The sequence below is a fragment of the Rhamphochromis sp. 'chilingali' genome (assembly GCF_963969265.1).
Source record: "Rhamphochromis sp. 'chilingali' genome assembly, chromosome: 12".
Taxonomy (NCBI): domain Eukaryota; kingdom Metazoa; phylum Chordata; class Actinopteri; order Cichliformes; family Cichlidae; genus Rhamphochromis; species Rhamphochromis sp. 'chilingali'.
The window spans coordinates 825174-845610 of NC_137939.1; the positions used below are offsets into that span (position 1 = coordinate 825174).

The following is a 20437-nucleotide window of genomic DNA, read 5'->3' on the forward strand; positions in this document are numbered from 1 at the left end:
ACAGAAATGAAGAATTGTTCATTCTTAATTAAAGTAGATTAATTATTTAAGTTAGATCCTGCCAACAATGAGGCAGCACAGGCTCAGAAGTCCAACTCACTACTGCCCAAAAACACATGCTCTGTGTTTCTAAGCTTGTTTGAGGGCAGATCAGATGCCTGAAAAAACATTTTAGCTTTATGGAGCCAGCAACATATTCCAAGCCATTGCTACTATTTTAATAACAATGCAGACTAACTACATCTGGGATGCAGTGCTGCTGACCTGCTGTTTGCATGATGGAAACTTGGTTAAATGCATGACTAACTTTTAAAGTATCCTCCGCAAACTATTCAAGCAAGACCCAACCATCATGGGTTTTAATGTATATGTATATGCATGTGTATCTAAATGTAAGACCAAAAATATCTCAGCTAAACTACAAGCGATTCCATCTCCCATAATGGCAATGCCATCGTTATGATACTAATGTGTATGTGAAGGAGGAAATGTACTGTTATCTCAGGAGGAGGTTCAGAAAAAGCGAGAGGAAGAGAGTCAGCATTGCAGTCAGACAGAGACAGAGGCGCCATGAATAAGGGAAAAGAAAAAGCCCACCACATTTTCACCCAGCTGTAAAAACAGCAAACTGCCTCCATCACCGTTGGGCATTCAAGTAGAAAATCATAGTCGGAGGAAATAGATGTTGGGGTCATCTTTCCCGGCAACAACTTTTACTCCACAGGGAGAAAGGACCTGAAGTCTAGACACAATACACAGATCTGTGATAGACGTGGCGCATCAACCCAGCCCAAATATCTGATAATATGCACCACTGATTATAAGCTAATCTTAAAACTATATCTATAGTAAAGCCCAAAATAGAATAATTAACTAAAAATAAAATCTATTGTTGAAAAAAAGTGCTGATATCACATAACTGCTGTAATCAGTATATTAACAGAACTTGACCTGGAAGTGAACCTTTGCAGGTCTTTTTTATCCTCAGAGGCATTTGGAGCCATTATTCCACCAGACGGTGCAATGAGAACACACACATACAGACGCATGTCACACACAAAGACACTGTCTAGTCTAACTGCATCGTTCATCACAGTAGTGAGTCGAGAATTACTGCTCCCTCTCGAAGGCTGAGGGCGTCCTTCGAGCTGAGCCATCAGGGCCAGGTGCCAGGGGAAGAAAAATGAAGGCTCCCAACTTTCAGTGGATGGTACCCATGTTGTACAAACAATACAGCCTCAGCAAGGTGTGGACAGGTTGAGGGCATCAATATATTTTTACATGACCTTGGTCTGGGTCATATGTAGCAAATAAGATCCCGTAAGGTGTCCTGATAATGGATGAGGTGGAAGTGAAAAATGTATCATCGTGTAAGGAAGCGCTTTCTTGGTGCACAGTTGTAAAAGTATTTTACAACAAAACTAAGTTTTTTGCTTATTAGGAGAGAGCTCGTCGGAGGAAATAGATGTTGGGGTCATCTTTCCCGGCAACAACTTTGACTCCACAGGGAGAAAGGACCTGAAGTCTAGACACAATACACAGATCTGTGATAGATGTGGCGCATCAACCCAGCCGGTAAAATAATCTAGATGACTTAAAGAATACTTAGAAATGTTGCCTTGCTTCCTGTTAAAATGGCCTTTAAAAAAGTACTGATTACCTGCAGAAATATACCACATTTAAGAATACTCAAAAGACACTAGAGGAAAACTACTCCTGCACTGGTTGCAACAAGGCAAGTACTGATGCAGCGTTTAAATCTGAATACAATTAAGATGTTAAATTGCACGTGTAATAAACAATTTATAAAGGGGTGTTGATTAGCTTTGATACACATTTTGGCAAATAATTGCTAAGAACATCTGAAACGACACTAAAGTTACTTGTAGACAGCACGGCGATTTGTAGTGAGAATATGGAGCAGATAGAAGTAACCCCAGAGAGGAGGCGGAGGTATGCAGGTACGAAAGGAGAGTCAGTAGGAAAAAGACAGAATACATGTGTGAATGAGGTCGAAGGAAATGTGAAGATGCAAAGAGTAGAGGTAGCGAAAGGGGACGAGTTTAATAAATAATATCGACCGTCCAAAGCAACAAACTGGTGGTTAGCACTGTCGCCTCACAGCAAGAAGGTCCTGAGTTCAATTCCACCATCAGGCCGGGGTCTTTCTGAGTGGAGTTTGCATGTTCTCCCCGTGTTCACGTGGGTTCTCCCCGGGTACTCCGGCTTCCTCCCACAGTCCAAAGACATGCAGCTTGTGGAGATAGGTTAATCGAACAATCTAAATTGACCATAGGTGTAAATGTGAGTGCGACTGGTTGTCTGTCCCTGTGTGTTGGCCCTGCGACAGACTGGCGCCCTGTCCAGGGTGTACCTCTTGCCCTAGCTGGGATAGGCTCCAGCGCCCCCCGCGACCCTGAAAAGGATAAGCGGAAGCGAATGGATGGATAGTAAATATACGGTAAATGCTGAGAGTTAGTGAAAACATGTAACATTATTTTACTGATACTTGCACCACTTCTATCCCAAACAAATTCCTCTGGGGTTACATCAGAGCCATCCAGCATAAAAATCTGCCAAATCAAACATGCGGCGCCACCCGCTCTGGCGACTCCTCGTGAATAAGGAAGCAGCCAAAAGTAGCTTTACTTGCACTGTGACACTCATAGCATTTCCAGTCCTGCTAATATTCTGGGCCACGCAGAGTTTTTGACAGAAGACTGTTCTGCATCATTTCCGGGATGGAGAGAAAGTCACAGTCATCCCCCTGAATCATCATCAGTCACACACATTAACATCTGTACTATAGCATTACACACATACACAAGTCTAAACAAACACAATGTTTTCAGCAACCAAACAGGTCTCATGTGTACATCACATTGCTTGCAACAGCCTTAGGGCAACATGTGCATTCCCTGGTGCATGCGCACACGAGCGCATACAAGCGCACAGCCAAACAAGAATACTCACAGACGTCTAATATCCTCAAAGACACTGGATGGGTTCTCTGATATCACGTCCAAGCAACACTGTGGATGTTCTTGTATCACACACACACACACACACACACACACACACACACACACACACACACACACACACACACCCTTTGTGTGACCTGTGACTTGCCTGTCTTATCTGCTGGAGCCTGAGGAAATGGAGCCAGACTGTCTCTGTCAGCCACCTCCCAGCTAAATATAGATCCTGGAGGAAAGTGCTCTACGCATTAAGACAACCATGACCACACAGAAAGCTGCTCGAAAGTGGCGCATCACTATGATTCATTTGGACTTTAAGCTCAAAGAAGAAGTAATATGACACATCTGGCCTGTGCAACTGGAACCCGTTGCCTCCTGTCGCATACACCTGCTTATGCTGATGAGCGCCGACAAACTCATCTATGCTAGTGTATGTATGCACACAGACACATGTGCCAAAAACTCCAAACAAATCCTGAGCTGCATAATGTAATACTTTTCCTCCAGCTGACAGTGACACGCTGCAACTTTACCCCACCAAAACAGATTACAGGGAGAGAGAAAGTAGCGTCTTTGAAGAGCCCACCTTTGTTAGCACACGCCATCCATTTTAGATTTTCTGCGAAGGCTGATTCTCGACCAATCAGGTAAGGAAATATACGGACCTGGGGAAAGAAAAGCAGATAGCTCCCATCATTCATTTTAATCATATTTGATAGGGGCCGCCATGGTACCATTCAGAAGATAACACTGTCAACGTCTGGCAAAAGACTCATTCTTTCTCATTTAGTGATTACCAAGTCTCCTAGTTGATGATTGCTTCCTGAAAGTTTATTGTGTTACCTTTAAATTTAAATGTTCAGTTCCAGCTATTTTTTTTATTCAAGAACCGAAAAATCATGTTTTGAAAATCTGCAATTACAGTGATTACAAAAGATAAAACGCAAATTTTAATTTGAAAAAGCTTTATGTGCTCAGTACGGAGAATCTTCTTTACTCTTATGTGCCAAACCCATTTTTTCCCTGGCTCATTGGCTCCAGCAGCAGGTGAATTTGGCAGGTGCATGTATGAGAGTGTAAAGAGATTTGTTGCCAGATTGGACCAGATGCAAGCCTCTGGGGGCGCAGCTGCTGTGCCTATTGCATATGCATTTTCCACTGACTCCCTTAACCCCGACAGCATGTTTCTGTTTGTGTGTGTACATGTACTGTGTGTACTGCATATGAATGCACATGAGTGCATAGACCTCTCAGAGTTTTAAACATGTATTTGATACAATTTTGGAACTCAGAAAGTCTGAAAATTGCAAATATTTATGCAAAAATATCATTTATGTATAGATGCAATTGACTTTTCCTGGAATATGTATGCACTGCATTCTCTATTACATTGTTTTTAACTAAAAAAGTCTTTAAAATTAATACGTAAATTTACCACCTTGACCATGGACAGTTCTAAATAGTTTTTTTTCCAGATAATGTCAGTCTGTTGATAACGGTAATATGTTTCACTGAATAAGCATAGTTGTTTCATTCACCGCTCATTATCTAGACCACAATAATCCTCTATTCATCAAACTTCAGCCATTTGACTGACACTACCAAAGTGTTAGGAAAACACAACACAGCTGTTGTAATCAGAACAACGCCATGTAAGACTTTGATAAAGACGTGTCATGTAAGCTTTTCTTTGTGTGATTATGTGTTTCACTTCACTGAAAGCCAAACCGCAACAGACTGGTTATTAAATATGGACGAGGTTTACAGCTGAGTACGGTAAAACTGAGGTAGAAGAAGAAACTGTAGAACTTGAGCCACGACATGCAATCTTTAAGATAGTTGAGTGCACAAAGTTTACATGCAAGGAAAAAAATGCACATGCACGAAAGAACAGACACATCAGGATATAAATACTGCAAATTCATGCACACACATACAGTATGCATAGACAGTGATATGGATGTAATTTCAGTTAGTACATGTATGAATATTTTACATATTTAGCATTTAACTTAATGACTGATTCTGTCCTCCAGAACATTCACACATTTTTTGAAAGAGTAAGTAAAGCAAGCAAAGGGGTTTGATGTTTCTGTTCAGTACTTAACAAAGTCTAAGACCTGCCAAAGTGCTACTTTGAAAAAAACGGGCCAATTTTACATATAGATCAACTCGATGATTTAACCTGAATCCAAATTTGCAACAAAGACAGACATGCAAACAGAAATGGTTTGTATACGGCCACTATTCAGTAAGCCTACATGTGTCTGAGCAGAAGATATTTGGTCAAAGAAGCTTTTCTGTTTGCAGTCTGTGTGGGCACTGCTCTTCTATTTTAATTCAGATACAGGATCTAACAAGCTTCATCAGCAAGTCTTACATATTGATTCACAGGCTTCTCCAAGGAATTCGTTTTTCCGGTCTAGTATTAGTTTTCAACTTGCAATGAGTGCGTCTCACAATTCAAATTGTGAGGCTGAGACACACTGAGACTGACACATGAGTGCTCATGGTATCACCAGTCTAGGTCACGAGAGAGCCTAAGGATTGTCCTTTCTAGGCTGTAGTGCTGAGTAATCTCCACTCTCCAGGCAGTTATGCTCAACCGCCTAGGAAAACGAGGCACAATGTTGGCAAATGCAGGGTGATGTTGCCTTGTGATGCACTGCCAAACGGTGGTGACAGATAGGGTATAGGCAGTGCACAAAGACAACTCAAAAGCTAGCACGGTCATTGTTGTGTGTAGGACAGCATATCAGTGTGTATATCATTTATACATGTGGCTCTCTGCGCAGCATCTTTCAATAGGCAGGGATGCCTTGTTTCCACCTCTCGAGGAGTTTCTACAGCTATGTCTACGGCCACACTACAAGCTCCCACATTCAGTGCAGCCCTTTGCATCCAGTGGAAGTCTCCTAATAACAAATCATCTGATTCACTGCGCCTGACCTTTCAGTATATTGAAAAGGAAATAAGAGCAAAGGATACAAGACTGTGACGCACTAATTAAAAACAAAAACAACAAAAAAACGAATCTTGAAATGATTACAATACGTCATTGGATGCAATATAGTGCTATCAGCCTAGAGCAATATCAGCAAATACAAATTAATGGAATTTGTGCAGTCGGGCAGTCGACTCTTTTTTTAAGCGCATGTACACAGTGTTCAACTTTAACTGGCATTAATCTGTTCCAGCTTGGAACACCGTATTCAGTTTACATAATACACTGATGGCACATCCCAGGTTTCTGTCCCCGAGGGCCGTTCACCTGCCAAACAATTTGATCACAAATTAGCTGTCTGGGGATTTTACAACTCAGCAGGCTACAGGCTCAGGTAATAGATAGAGTTTGGCAACACTACAGACAGAAAATTGTCAGTGTTTTAAGTCAAGGGACTCGTGATTGTTCTAATCAATGCCGTCGGCTTTTTCCCTCATTTTTTGAAAGGCACTTCAAACAACGCTGAGATTTCCATCTCACAGTCCTGTATGGTCACAGGAAGTGCTGCATTGTGTTTAAAAGATTTGATTTGCTAGGAGAGTGGATAAGCATGTGTATGAGAGGGTATGTAAAGAGCATGTCGGTGTTTTGTATGGTTACGCTCATCCTACAGGTGTGGTTATGTGAATATTTGTGTGATGCTGGTTTTAGTAAGTCTTTAGTAAGTTTTGCTTCAAAAATGTGAAGGAAAAATAAGCTAACGTTTGAACATTAAGAGAAAATCACTTTGAAAATAATCGCTGCTGTAACAGGAAGAAATGTTTTAGACTTTTTATCACGGCTGTTTTTTTCTTATGGTAATCAACCCTTTATGATCTTTTTGTGTGACACATGCTGTCTGAATACAGACATTTATCATGTTTTTAGCATTCACACTTGCCAAAGCCTGTTTGTATAGTTGGTGCGATTCTCAACAGTGGTGAAGCTCTAAGATGGGTTGGAAGGAATCCATTAAAAAAACAGCAGTGGTGGGTGGAGGTGGGAGATTGGGGGTGGGGGGGACAGACTGAGGAGAGTGACAGAGACTGAAGACTTCTATTATCAGTGGGGCTTCTTCTAAATGGAACTATCTAGCAGCCTTGTCCCCTCTGCTCACTGATGTTCAGCCTTGAGCTGTCGGGGGGGGAGAGCTTTCGGCAGTTTTAATACAGACTGTACCAGACATGCAGAAACACAATGTGCAAGTGTGGCACTAATAGTAACTAAAAGGCATCCATAATGATACACAGAAACATCTACTCAGAGTCAGTGTTAAAAATGACTAAAAATATGTCTTAACTGCCTAATGTCAAAGGCCTCTCCTCTCAACCTCAAAGCATTTAGGATTTACCTGAGGTAAAGGAACTGTTTGTGTCCTTTGAAGTCATATTCACTTTTACAGTATGTGTACTGTATACAGTGTGTGATAACAGTGAATATGTACTATTGCATTCGATACTTCTATCATTGACCCGTTAAGCTTCAAACGTTTTCCTTTAGAGAGAAAAGACCTTAGAATAACCCTTTTTTGTCTCCTCCTCCATCTTTTCTGCCCTTCGGTTGCATTTCGTGACAGATCAGAAAGAACCACAGCAACACTGCAGGACAGCAGCAAAAGTGTGTTGTCTTTTTCGACGGGGCCGTTACTTCAAAAAGATCCCACACTGGATCCACTCAATGCCCTCTGCTTGTCAAAAAGATTTACTGCACAAACAGAAAACCACACAGAAAAACTGTGATCTTAGTGGTCTTTTTAGACAGATTTACCAAGACACTGAACATTTCTCAAGCAACTGTATTTCTAATTTAGTTATTTACTAGCTGGGCCCACGTCCTCATTTTAGGTTTGACAGTGCTTTAGTAGGTAAATGCTTTGACATGAATTGAGCTGCGGTGTGGGAAAGGCCTCGAAGGGGACTGGCGACGGCGCCCAGGCCTGGCAGATCCCCGTGTGCTACATAGAAATGAAGAAGTTAGAAAACTGAGAACAAGGAGGGAGGGTGGGCACGTAAACGAGAATGAACAGCTTGCAGAACTGGGGGAACCTCTGTAGATGACAACCGGAAGGAGCGGGTTCGGAGGATTCCTGCTCCTGAAATCCCCATACATAATCTCCAAAATAATTTGGCATAACTAGAAGTCATTGCCCCAACCCTGTAGAACAGTGCTCTTCTCATTCTTTCTGTTGATTTATGTACACTACATTGCCAATTCACTCACCCATCTAAATGACTGAATTCAGGGGTTCCAGTCACTTCCATTGCTGCAGATAAATAAGATCAAGCAGGCATCCAGACTGCTTCTACAAATATTTGTGAAAGTCGCTCTCAGGAGTTCAGTGAATTCCAGGGTGGTACCATGATAGGATGTCACCTGTTGTGAAATGTCCTCTACACTAAATATTACACAATCAGCTGTTAGTGGTATTATAACAAAGTGGAAACGATAGGGAACAACAGCAACTCAGCCATGAAGTGTTGGACCATGTGAACTGCTGGCGTGCATAGTGTGCAGAGGTCGGACACTTTCTAAAGAGTCGATCACTACAGACCTCCAAACGTCAAATTAGATGTTGTGCGGCGTGACGAATCACACTTACAGAGAGACGGTCCTTGTCTGACCTCATTGAGCCAAGTGTAACGTTTGGCAGAGGCGGGATTATGATGCGGAGTTCAGCCTCTCAGAGTAAATCTTAGTGCTTCAGCATACCAAAACATTTTGAACAATTTCATGCTCCTAACTTTGTGGGAACAATTTGTGAGTTTGGTGTATGAGAACTTGGCCTGCAGAAGAGTCCTGACATCTTTAGGATGAATTGAGTGCAAACCTCAAAAATTCTCGAGGAAATCTTGCGGAAAACCTTCCTAGAATAGTTGAAGCTGTTGTAGCTGAAGCTGTTATGGGATAATATATCATATTTAACCGTGTGGATTAAGAATGGGATGTCAGTCAAGTTCATATGGATGTGAAGGCAGACGAGCAAATATGTCTGGCAGTACAGTGCACTTGAAAGCACATTAGATCTCAGGGGTTCCTTTTAACGTTGGGTCAGAAAGACTTGTGCTCTTCTCAACAGTGCGTTTAAGAAGTCATTCATAGCCACATGAGGGATTAGCCCACCTCTCTCCACTTCTCATCAAACACTGGTATACATGGTTACATGCTCATGACGTTGTGACCAAAGTATAATGGGAAACTGAGATGAGTTGCCCCGACTGTCTTGGAACATATTTGCAGAATAATATGATGTGTGTGCTTGTGTGTTCTGATACACTACCTTCCTCTCTGGCCAGTTATACTTGGCAAAGATGGCATCGTATGTATCCACTGCCCCATCTGTCACCAACATAATAGCCTGGCTACACTCACTGCCCCTCCCAGTCTCGTTGAACTAGACATCGGGAGACAGACAGACAGAGAAAGACAAAGAAGGAGAAAAACAGAGGGTTACTACGTGATGATCAAAGAACAAAAAGCTCTCATCCAGTCAAATGTAAATGTAACCAGTTCATTCATTAACACACAGTTCTTCCACTTCCTTCCCATTAGAGCTTATAATGTATCATCACAAGACTCTCCATGGACGCTAACTGTGTTGTAACAGTGAGTTAATGGAATTATAATAGCATGCCTTCAATACGCATGCATGAACGCAAGGTAGAAGGGCTACTGTGAGATAAAATTACAGCGAGGCATCACTATGCAGCATGTCAGGGTACACTTTAAAAGATACATGCTGTTGAAATACAGATATTTAGATTGTGTGTCTTTGTCTTTGTCCAGATGACTGTTTGATTAATTACATGTCCATAATTAGGAAATGTCAGATCAGTAACCTGAGTCATCGAGTGCCTTGTTTACTTGGATTTTGCATGAATCAGTTGATTTAGCTATTAATTACAACCCTAATTAATTTTATGCATAAAACTGATGTGTATGCGTGTTTGAAGAGTGCGTCTGTGTGCGTGTATGACCGCGATCGTGCATGAGTGCGTTACTTACGTCACTGAGGAGATTGAAAGCCTCAGTCAGAGCTATATCCAACATCCCGATGCCTTGAGCAAACAGCTTGTCGAGGTGTTCCCGGAAATGCTGGGGAAAAGGTTTTGAGAACATTACAATCTCGCTGAAAAAAGCAGAGAACTAAAGTGACAAAACCACAAAAGGAGACAGAATTATAGGTCTTTATGAAGAAAAAACAAAGGCAGAGGCAAGAGATAGCTACAAAAGCAGGGGAACAAGATGCAGAGTTATTACTTTTCACTGTTCCTATCCTAGAAAATATTTTACTGAATTTGGTTTGCCATCATTTATGTGTGAAGAGTTTGCATCAATGGTCTAATGGGCTCTTCAATTCAGTCCTGAGCCAGTTTATCTGGCAAACTCCCCCCTTATACTGAAGTGAAATCTCACATACTGACTGAAAAAACCATAATGACCAGTTTCCCTTCTCTTGCTTTTAGCTCAACGTCATTTATTGCACCGGGTATGTGCGTATACATGCGTTTGTGTGTGTGTGCGCATCTGCTCACAGGCATGATTGCGTTACAAAGGATACATTATTTCTCCAGCAATTCATGGTGAGTTTAATGTTTTCAGCAACTGAACAGGTCTCATGTACACATCTCATTACTTGTAACAGCCTTGGGGTAACAAATACATGGCGTATGCACACACACACACACACACACACACACACACACACACACACACACACACACACACACAGTCCCCATTATCCAGTATAATCTATTCATAGATATTTAGATCCTGTAATTGCCATTTTGAACACTTCCTACTGAGATTTGCTAAATCCAGCAACTTTATAAAACCAATTCTCCATCCTGACCCGTTTACATATATCAGTTTTGCCATTGGTAATCGAGGCATGATAAGCCATGAATGCAACCAGGTTTCATGATTTAGAAACAGACTAAACCTACACCCCCTGCTCCCTTTTTTCTACCACTATCGTCATCTTTTCCTGTCTTTTGTTCCTTACTCATGGGAGGACCAAAGTCTCTTGGTACACAGTGGGGGGGTCATAAGAAACATAAGGCCATTTCAGAGCTTTGCCCTCTTGGGAGCAAGCACACACACCCACACACACACATATAATGCAAGTGCAATGTACAGATAAATGTGTATACAAAACCAACTTCTGCTGTTTCAATCGGCAAAAAGATAAGCTATCCATGGATGTGGATAAAAAAGGCTGTACCCTGGAGCATAGCAAACTTTACCTATTGCTTGCAAGTGTGCTTGTGAGCTAAGATTGAAGTGATTTTTCTCAGCACAGCGGGCCATGTTCAATTCCTGGCACAGCAGTGTACTAAAGTGGCAGATTGAAAATGTGTGTGTCAGTGTGAATGCAATGCTTAATGTTCCCAACCTTTTGTCTGCACCAAAAGGCTCAGAAATGTGCATTGCACATCAAACTTCTTCAATCCTTCAGACACCTTTGATTCTTAAAAGCGATCGTATCAGTGAAATGAAAGAAGCCAGGGTACAAGGACATTTTAATGATTAACCAAAATATCTCAATTTTGCAGCTTGCTAAGCCAAAGCTTTTGATTGCTATGATAAGTTATTTAAATCAACGTGAGGACAGATGCAAATCCGATACCTGCACAAAAAAGGGCCGTTGTTGAACAACGAAGAGCAATGCTTGAAGAAGCGAGTCAAACGGGTCTGTTTCAGAAATAAATCAACAGGCGCTGCTCAAAGCAATAGTTTGAAAGTTTTCTCTTACTAAACACAAGAAAAAAAGATTTCTGCTCACAAGAGTCATTTAAATCCTAAGTTCAGTCTGTTTCAGATAGCAAACAATCAGTGCTTCAGATTCCAGCGTAAGTCAAACATGTTTCTATTTGTACAAAGTCCAAAAGAGATGACGTTAGAGATCATCTCTTTAAAATATCTCTTTAGAGTAAAACTACTGCACATGTGAATGACAACAAGACATGAATGACCTCCACATATTTACACACCCGTTGACATGCATATGGACAAATAAATACTATTAATGTAGTCATATTCATGTGTGTCACATGAAAACTTAATGTGGGTTTTTGCCCCAACATTTCACGTTGGGCGTGAAAAAACATATTTTCGAACGTCAGATCAGAATGTTTAAATCTCCAGAGTGACGACTACTTCTTGCCCTCAGCTGAAACAGAAGACATTAGCCTTATCTACTGCTGCAGACTGCCTTCCCCTCTCAGCTGGCTGACTCAGGCAACAGTAAACTACATTCTGAAATTAAACACACAGTGCTAATCCATATGCATAAGTGTACACTCACTACAAAGTAAACAGAAACTAACTTAAACAAACCCACTACTTTCATGTAGTGCATGGAAGGCAGTCAGTGTATTTGCTAGAAAACAGCTGTGTCAAAAGACTTTGAGAATGTAAGAATAGAAGTCAACTGAATTTTTGAAACGAACCTTTAACGGTTTTAGGGGAGACCAGATTTTTGATGCAGTCTATGCTGCATAAATCAGAGTCTCAGAGATGACGAGGGGAATCATGCCTCAATAATAGCAGGAACTGCACCATGTTGACATTATTATGCAAACATAATGCACTCCAATGAATAAACACTGTACTTCTCTAGCACCGGACTCCTTCGCGCTAGTCTCACTACACCAATCTGATTAGCACATCACATACATAGCTTTAAGCAAGCCCATGGTCATTGTAAGTTTATGTTAAATTTACAGTTAGAGTGCAGTTCTCATATTCTAGCTGTGCTGAAGTTCAGAGCATATTTATAAGACAGAGACCATTTCAGGTAACTTTGTAATTATGAATCTGAATAAGGAAAACTTGCATGTGAATTTTCTCAGAGGTCCATTGTTGGACCTCTCCTAACATGAACACGCTCCTTTTTGCTACGACTGGGAATCGAGAAATGGTTCTTGTAAGTAACCAGTATTTAAAATCCTTGGAATTGTTAGTCTGCCTGCCTATCAGTTCCACTTGCACTTGTGCTACAATCAGCTGTCCGTTTGTGTTCTAGAGGAGGAAAGCAGTGGTGCAGTCTACAACATTTTACTTTTGTTGCCATGATGCCAGGTCTCTCTTGTAAATGAGATTTTTAATCTCAATGAGATTTTAAACCTGGATAAATAAAGGACTAATAACATGGATATGGACATTACTTTTATTTTTTTGCACAAAAGAACAAGAGCAAATTGGTTTGCAATAGGGTTGGGCCATATTATACCGTTCACGGTAATACCGGTATAATGTTAGGCAACGATAGGAAAATGAAATATCGCGATAGAATGGGAGTAAAACGCGCATGCGCAATGCCTTTGTTTTCATACGCACATGGCCGATTGTTGAGTGAAACAGATGAACCAGAATTGGTTTGTAAAAATGGTGCAACTTCAGTGATGTGGAACTGGTTTGGTGTTTGTCCGTCAGATACACAACAAAGCACATTTTTTTTGCAGAACATGCAAGCGGCCGTCGTTATTGTCGTATTTGTCGGACTAAGATGCTCTTAAATCTGGGAGTAATCTGGGTCCTAAACTCCGTATGCTTCAGGTCAAACAACACTGCAGCATCACTTAGAGTTAAAAACTGTCTAAATTCTTTCATCTTTAATAAAACGATCAGCATTGCTGCTTTACCAGGTGTAACTATAAAGTTTAACTTCCAGGCATCCATGAAAACAAAAGTTATTACATTTAACGGAGTTAGAAGTTAGCAGGAAGCTAGCGGAAGTTAGCTCGCTAGTTTCGCTAGTTACCTAAGCATGATATAGCATGTTCTGACTGAGAGATTTCTGAAAAAAATCAAACGTACAGCTCTGCTATCACTTCCAACATAAATGAAGACAGGAAACTAAACAGCAGTGACGTTTGTAGGGTTACTGAAGTTGGGCTAGCTGCTATATAATGATGTGCTACGTGATCGCTAGCGACACAGCTATGTTAGCATAACATAAACAGTGAAGCTGGAGGACGAACACTAACACTTTTCCACTTATAAAAGTTAACGTGAAGGTTCTTCATGGTTAGAGACAAATGCAATCGCATGGCAGGATGCTGTAAACGGACCAAACTTCAGTCAGGAGAACAACTGAGATAATCCATCCACAATACGAGGTTAGTCATTAATATACTGCAACAACATGGGAATAGAGCAGCTGCCAGAGAATTCAACATTAATGAATCAATGGTACAGAAGTGGAGGAAGCAAGAAGAATGAGTTTAATAAAGTTTGATTTATCTGACTGCTTTGTTTCGCTTAATGTGCCTTATAATCCCGTGCACCTTATGGTCCGAAAAATGCGTACTGCACACTGCAGTTTAATGTTGCAAAGCACCTCTTTTTAACTTCAGTGGATATTATACATGGTTATGCTCAGGATATGTCAGCCCATTTCTACTGGAAATGCCTTTTGGTTAAACTTTCAGCAAGGAATTTGCATTTGCACTGTTACATTTTTATAAAGCTTTAATGTACATAAAAACCAGCTTCTTGTTTAAGTGAAAATAAATGGAAGGTTGTCTTTTTGCACTAGTAATGTTGTGGAGTTGTATTTTGTCTCGCATCAATTATATCGTCAGTTATATCGTTATCGCAAATTTTCAAATATATATCGTGATAAATATTTTTGGCCATGTCGCCCTGCTCTAGTTTGCAAGCTGCATCCAGGACAGAAACAACTGCAATATACTGCTAACATAACTTAGCTCTTTGCAAGCACTTGCACCCACAGCTAGCATGCTAACACTAAGCTAGCCAAGAACCCAGAGAGGCGCTAAAGCTGAGTGAATACAGACGCCTTCCCAGCAGCCGACCCTGAACTTCAACAGGTAATAAACTGATGAGCCTCAGTTTCGACCTTTTCATGGTTCTACATTAGAATCATTTTAAAGTATGTGTGCTGGTTGGCATCTTTGTTTTGTGTTGTCGGCTTTTTGTTCATACCTAAATAATATGATGGTATTAGTAATACATTACTTTTTTTGAGTAAGTACCCCAACACCGATCACAATAAAGAAGGGAAAGCTCTCTCCACAATACACAAACGTTAGAGCACACAGTATACAATTCATTTGCATGAATGTAATGTCTGTAAAATGCTGGTTAGAGATGGTGGTGACTCTCAAAGCGGAGCAATAAGAATGAGAATGAGAATCGATAAGAGCTCAATAAGGAATCAAACAGATAAGTGATATTGATAATTCCTATTGCTACCATCTCTCGCTCGGATTATAGAATATTAGAATATTTCCTATCGTTAGGACACACAAACGTCACCTCAAGACTAAAGTCCTCTTGACTCTAAAATTGCACTGAGCAAATTATAAGAGTAACTTCCAGCAGCTGAACTAAGAAATGACTGGAATAGTTGTTTTGGCCCTAAAGAAAAATAATAAAAGTCTCAGTCTATTTAGAAAGCGTTACACTTAAATCCTCAAACCAGGCTGGTGTAATTATGGACTCGGACCTGAATGTGTCTGTAACATTAGGAGATACTTACATCTTTATTGGTGACATCTGCTTGGACCAGAGTTCCATTCAGGCACGGTTCCACGTAGTGCAATTCCTCATTGTACTGGAGAATTACACAGGTACAAAGTATTAATGTTCATTACTTTGAACCCAGCATTCAAAAAGAGCTGTTTAATCTACCATGAAAAAAGGAGTGTGAAGATGCTAAAAACTACTCATCTGGGTAAAACTGCACATTACACTGCACAGAATAACCCTTATGCCATGATACCTGCCTACCATTCAATGCCTTAAAAACAGCTCAAATTAGACTAAGAAAGGCAGTGATAGTGCATTCTTCCAAAGCAAGTAACTTTGCCCTTTTCAGTTTATGTGCATATGTGTGTGTGTGAATATGTTTCTTTTAGTTTTACTTCTTTGGATGTGTAGACATTTTGCCCCACATATCCAAATCTCGCTGCATGAGCATACACATAATTTGTTCCACCTCTGCAAATACTTTAGACAAAATAATACTATTTCCATTTTAGAATGTGTGCAACACCGTAAAAGTGACACAGTAATAAATAACAAACAAAAAGAGGAAACACATAAGTCAAAATGACATATCCTTTTAGAGAGAGTCTGGGGAAACAATGTGTTTCTGCCTGATTGTCAAATCCTCTTTTTCTCTATTTTTCAAAAGAAGAGTTTTCAACATGATTAGGATATTAAATGATAATGAAAACTTTGCTCAGTGAGGAAAGCGACTGAAAGTGACTGTGGAAATGTTTTGATGTGAAATCACATCAGACACACACGCACGGTTATACACACACTTGCAGAGTTGCATCACGCTGAAATACGATAACAATATTTTAGGTGCCTGAGGCTGGATCCAATCACAACTGCCTCTTTTGCATTTTAAATCTCCATTCAGCTGACTGTTAATTGGTTGTGAGCATGACAGCAGAGAAAGCTGATTCGTTCCAGCATTTCCTCTGATCTGAGAAGGAAAGATGTGGGTCTCTGGGTTTTTTTTGTTTGTTTTTGTGAATACATTTGCGCACCTATCCGAGTCTAACAATGTTCTCGACTGTGCAGACTTACAGCGATGATGTTAAAAAAATCGTCATCTCCAAGAGTGTCCAGTATGGAGGAAACCGTCTGCCTGGCGATAGTCAGTCTCAGGCCTTTCATGCTGCCACTTACATCCACCAGGATCACCACGTCCTTTGGAGAGGTGGCAGCCTGGATGTACCATTTCCGGTTTCGACAGTCAAAAGCAATAACTCCATGCTCATCTGGCTTCCATTTGATTCCTTTAAGAATGCCACAAATCAAATAGATGCACAAAGAGATGCTAAAGTACTGGAGTACTAAGAAAAGTTACCTATCTAAGCTAAGTGATAAAAAAAAGGTGGGCCAAGAAGTCATTTCTTTAAGCAACCTTTGGGATTTTGTACCAAAACATACTCTTTCTCTATCACAGTTGAATGTATCGTTGCTTTAAAAATACATTTGCCCTCACAGTATCCTGCTATGTAGAAATTATTTTATATTAACCTCCTAAGACCCGAACCGGCATGCATTTTTCATTTCTCTTTGATATTTGGGCTGATTGGGACCTGATGAATGTAAAAACGAAGAATTACTAAAAAAAAAATTTTTTTATCTAGTTTTTGTTTCTGAGAAAAATCAGAGCCACTTATGAGGATATTCGTTTAAAATATCGATAGAACAGCAGCAGTATAATGTCCTCGTAAGTGGATATCAGGCCCATGTAGAGCAAAATTGAGTATTTTGGTCTAAATAACTCAAATAACTCAAAATGTGATGTCCACGTATGTGGACGCAGGTCCTAGGAGGTTAAAACATCTTTTTTTTTAACTTATGTTGCACAATTGGCAGTCCCTTTAGCACCTTAGTGCAGAGTGACTGTTCTGACTAAAAACACTCCACAGAACACCCTGCAGGGTATTTTCATGTTTTGTTTTGGGCTTTTTTCCAGTTGACAGAAAATATGATTTGATGGGTTATTTAAGCATAGAATTGATTAATGCAGTAATGACTTTGGGGGAACTGAGGTCAGATGCTTTCAGCGGACAGCTGAGGTATGATAACCGCGTAAAATTCAACAGGTAACACTGAACATTTAAAATTTTCTTTTTTTAAATTTACAGTTAAAAAAGTAAAAAGTTAAGAACAGAAAAGTAAAACACTTTCTGTGGATTTCATCATATTCAATGCTAAATATAACATCTATCCCCCTTTTTGATAATGCTTCTCCTATAAAAATATTTACGCCACCTCACCTGTGTCAAATGTTTTTATATTTTTTTCTTATTTTCTTTACACAGAGTCTAATCTCGGCAAACTTCCACTGTTCTGCATTTCTGCTCCCCTCTAGCTCATTGCTAACCTCCATTCTCCTGCTCTCAGTTACTGAACATTCCCATTTCTGCTTCATAAAGACGACTACTTAATTACAAAAACACAGACAGTCATCCCCAGATCACATCCATCCTTACAACAAACACACACTTACCTGGGTACTGCCTGAAAAAGCCTTTGGCACTGCCAAAGTACTGCCATATGAGTGATGGGTCTCTCTCAAAGTTATCCACAAACACTTTGTTCAAGGCCTCAGACCAGTACACTCCATTGACAATGGCGGAGTCTGAGTGAGAAAGATGGAGAGGCAGACAAACATTGAAGGGAGGAAAAAACGTTATATATATATATATATATATATATATATATATATATATATATATATATATTTGCAGTCTAGGAGGTTGGAGCATATATTCTCTGGTGCCTGCTCATTCAGTCATATCATATCACACGCTGCACGTCCACAGGCTGCTACCAGGCATTATTCATTTCAGAGAGATTCAAGAAAAGCAGTTAGCAGAAAAACAGAGTGAAAAATGAGAGAAGAGAAACAATATTAAAAGGATGAAAAAGAGGCAGGATAGAGGAGACTGCTGAATTTTAACCCATAAAAAGTACAATAATTATATATAGTCATGGTAAAAAGAAAGTACACCTCTTTTCAAGTTTTATGTATCAGGACATTAAAAAACTCTAAGCAGGTCTTACAAGAAAGGTGAGTACAACCACAGATGAACAGCAAAATGCTATTATTTATTTAACAAAAAGTCCAAATGTAGAAGCAGTGTGTAAACGGAAGTAAACTCCATAATTCTGTAGAGCCACGGTCAGCAGGCGTAACTCAACTGAATTGTTTTCTGTCTGACTTTCTCACATTGTTGTGGAGCAAGTTTGTCTCACTCTTCTTTACAACGTTGCTTCAGTTCATTAAGATTTGTAGGCAATGGTTCTTGCACAGCTCTTTTAAGGTCCCACTAGAGCATTTCAGTGAAGCTGAATACTCGACTTTGACTTGTCACCTCTTTTCTTTTTTCATTCTGTTGTAGATTTGCTGCTGCGCTTGTGTCCTGGTGTGTGACCCAGTTTCAGCCAAGCTTTAATTGTCAGACAGGCAGCAACACTTTAGTATAGAGTGTTTATACTTTAGTATGACCTTGATACACAGGAGTTCATGGCTGACTCAATGACTGCAAAGTGACCAGTTTCTGTGATTGCAAAAAAGGGCCAAAGCTTAACTTCTCTGTCGCCCTGTTTTACAGCTGGTGTGAGATGTTTATGTTGACATGCTGTGTTTGACACTTGTCTTGTCTGAACATTGTTCCAGACGTCTTGTGGTCTGTTCAGATGCACACTGGCCATCTAAGCTGTGCTGCAATGTTCTTTTCAGAGAGAAGAGGCTTTCTCCTGGCAGCCCTTCAAAACAACTCACTCCTTTTCTGTCCATTCTGTCTCTAACTTTAACATTTAACACGCTAACTGATGCCTGCAGAGTCTGAGGGGTGTTTTGCAGTTTTTCTGAACATTGAACGACCTGACCTTGGGGTGAATTTGCCTGGACCTCCACTCCTGGGAAAACTGCCTTCAACATTTTCCACTTGTGAATAAGCTTTCTCGTAGTTGGATGATGGATTTAATATGTTTTGGAAATGGTCTTGTAACCCTTTTCAGGCTGATGCGGAGCATTCAGCATTGCTGATGACTTTCCTTTTTGGCATTATGTTCACACAACCCCGAATGCTCTGGAAATGTCAAAATACAAGTTTACATTTTTGCAACACATTTAGATTCATCTATAAGCTGCCACAGCCTCTGCTTTATAGAGGTGCTCACACTTGGTAGTCAAATGCATCTGATTAGCCTCACTTGGCTGCTCCTCTTAATTCCTATGGACATAGTGAGGGTATACTTAGTCTTTCACACACTGCTCCTCAATCTTTGTCTTAATATTTGTTAAATAAATAATGACATGGTGTAATATGTCCTGTTTTGCAGTTATTCTGAGGTTGCTGGGGACCAGATGATTTGATGTTATGTTGATGTGTAAAACCTTACTGCTATTATTTAACATTTATCTTTTCAAAATAACTTTTTTTAATACATTTGCAGTAATTTACAAACCAGTAGTTACTGCATCCTGAATTTATGCTTACAGTTATAGGCTTAGTGATATCTATTCTATAAATATCATGCTACAATTAAACTCAGCTTGGCAATTAAAAACCCAAAAGAAAAAATGACCAATTTAAGACAACATAAGGGTTACTATATTGGTGCCAATAGATAGACAGACAAACAGAGACAGCTATGAACTTCAAGCTAAATATTGCATCAAGCTGCTAAAACTGTAAATGTGGGCTTATTCATTGCACGTCTTCCACAATAACCATGTGCAGCTATACACTGCATACATTATGTGCAAATAGTATTTGCTTATAATTCTGTCCAAATGGCAAATCCAATTACTAAACCTTCTTTTCAATTTGCAGGCTGAGAGCGTTATGAATGTACTGGTTAGAGACCAGACAGACAAGCTTATTATAGCTGGTTATTACTTGGTTCAGAAGCGGGGCGAGGAAGATGGGAGCAGAACAGGATGCACAGACAGACAGACACAAGTGTG

At 40.1% G+C, this 20437-nt stretch overlaps 1 protein-coding gene across 1 annotated transcript in view; it reads right to left on the minus strand.

Annotated features, from left to right (window-relative positions):
* Window positions 1-20437, minus strand: part of cacna2d3a (calcium channel, voltage-dependent, alpha 2/delta subunit 3a) — a 141738-nt gene that overhangs the window by 49178 nt on the left and 72123 nt on the right. The window contains exons 6-11 of the mRNA XM_080897817.1: window positions 17969-18100; window positions 16531-16742; window positions 15470-15544; window positions 9967-10056; window positions 9242-9355; window positions 3568-3646 (exon numbers count right to left, since the gene is read on the minus strand). Of these exons, the coding sequence (XP_080753943.1) occupies window positions 3568-3646; window positions 9242-9355; window positions 9967-10056; window positions 15470-15544; window positions 16531-16742; window positions 17969-18100 (702 nt within the window). The remainder of the gene's footprint in view (window positions 1-3567; window positions 3647-9241; window positions 9356-9966; window positions 10057-15469; window positions 15545-16530; window positions 16743-17968; window positions 18101-20437) is intronic.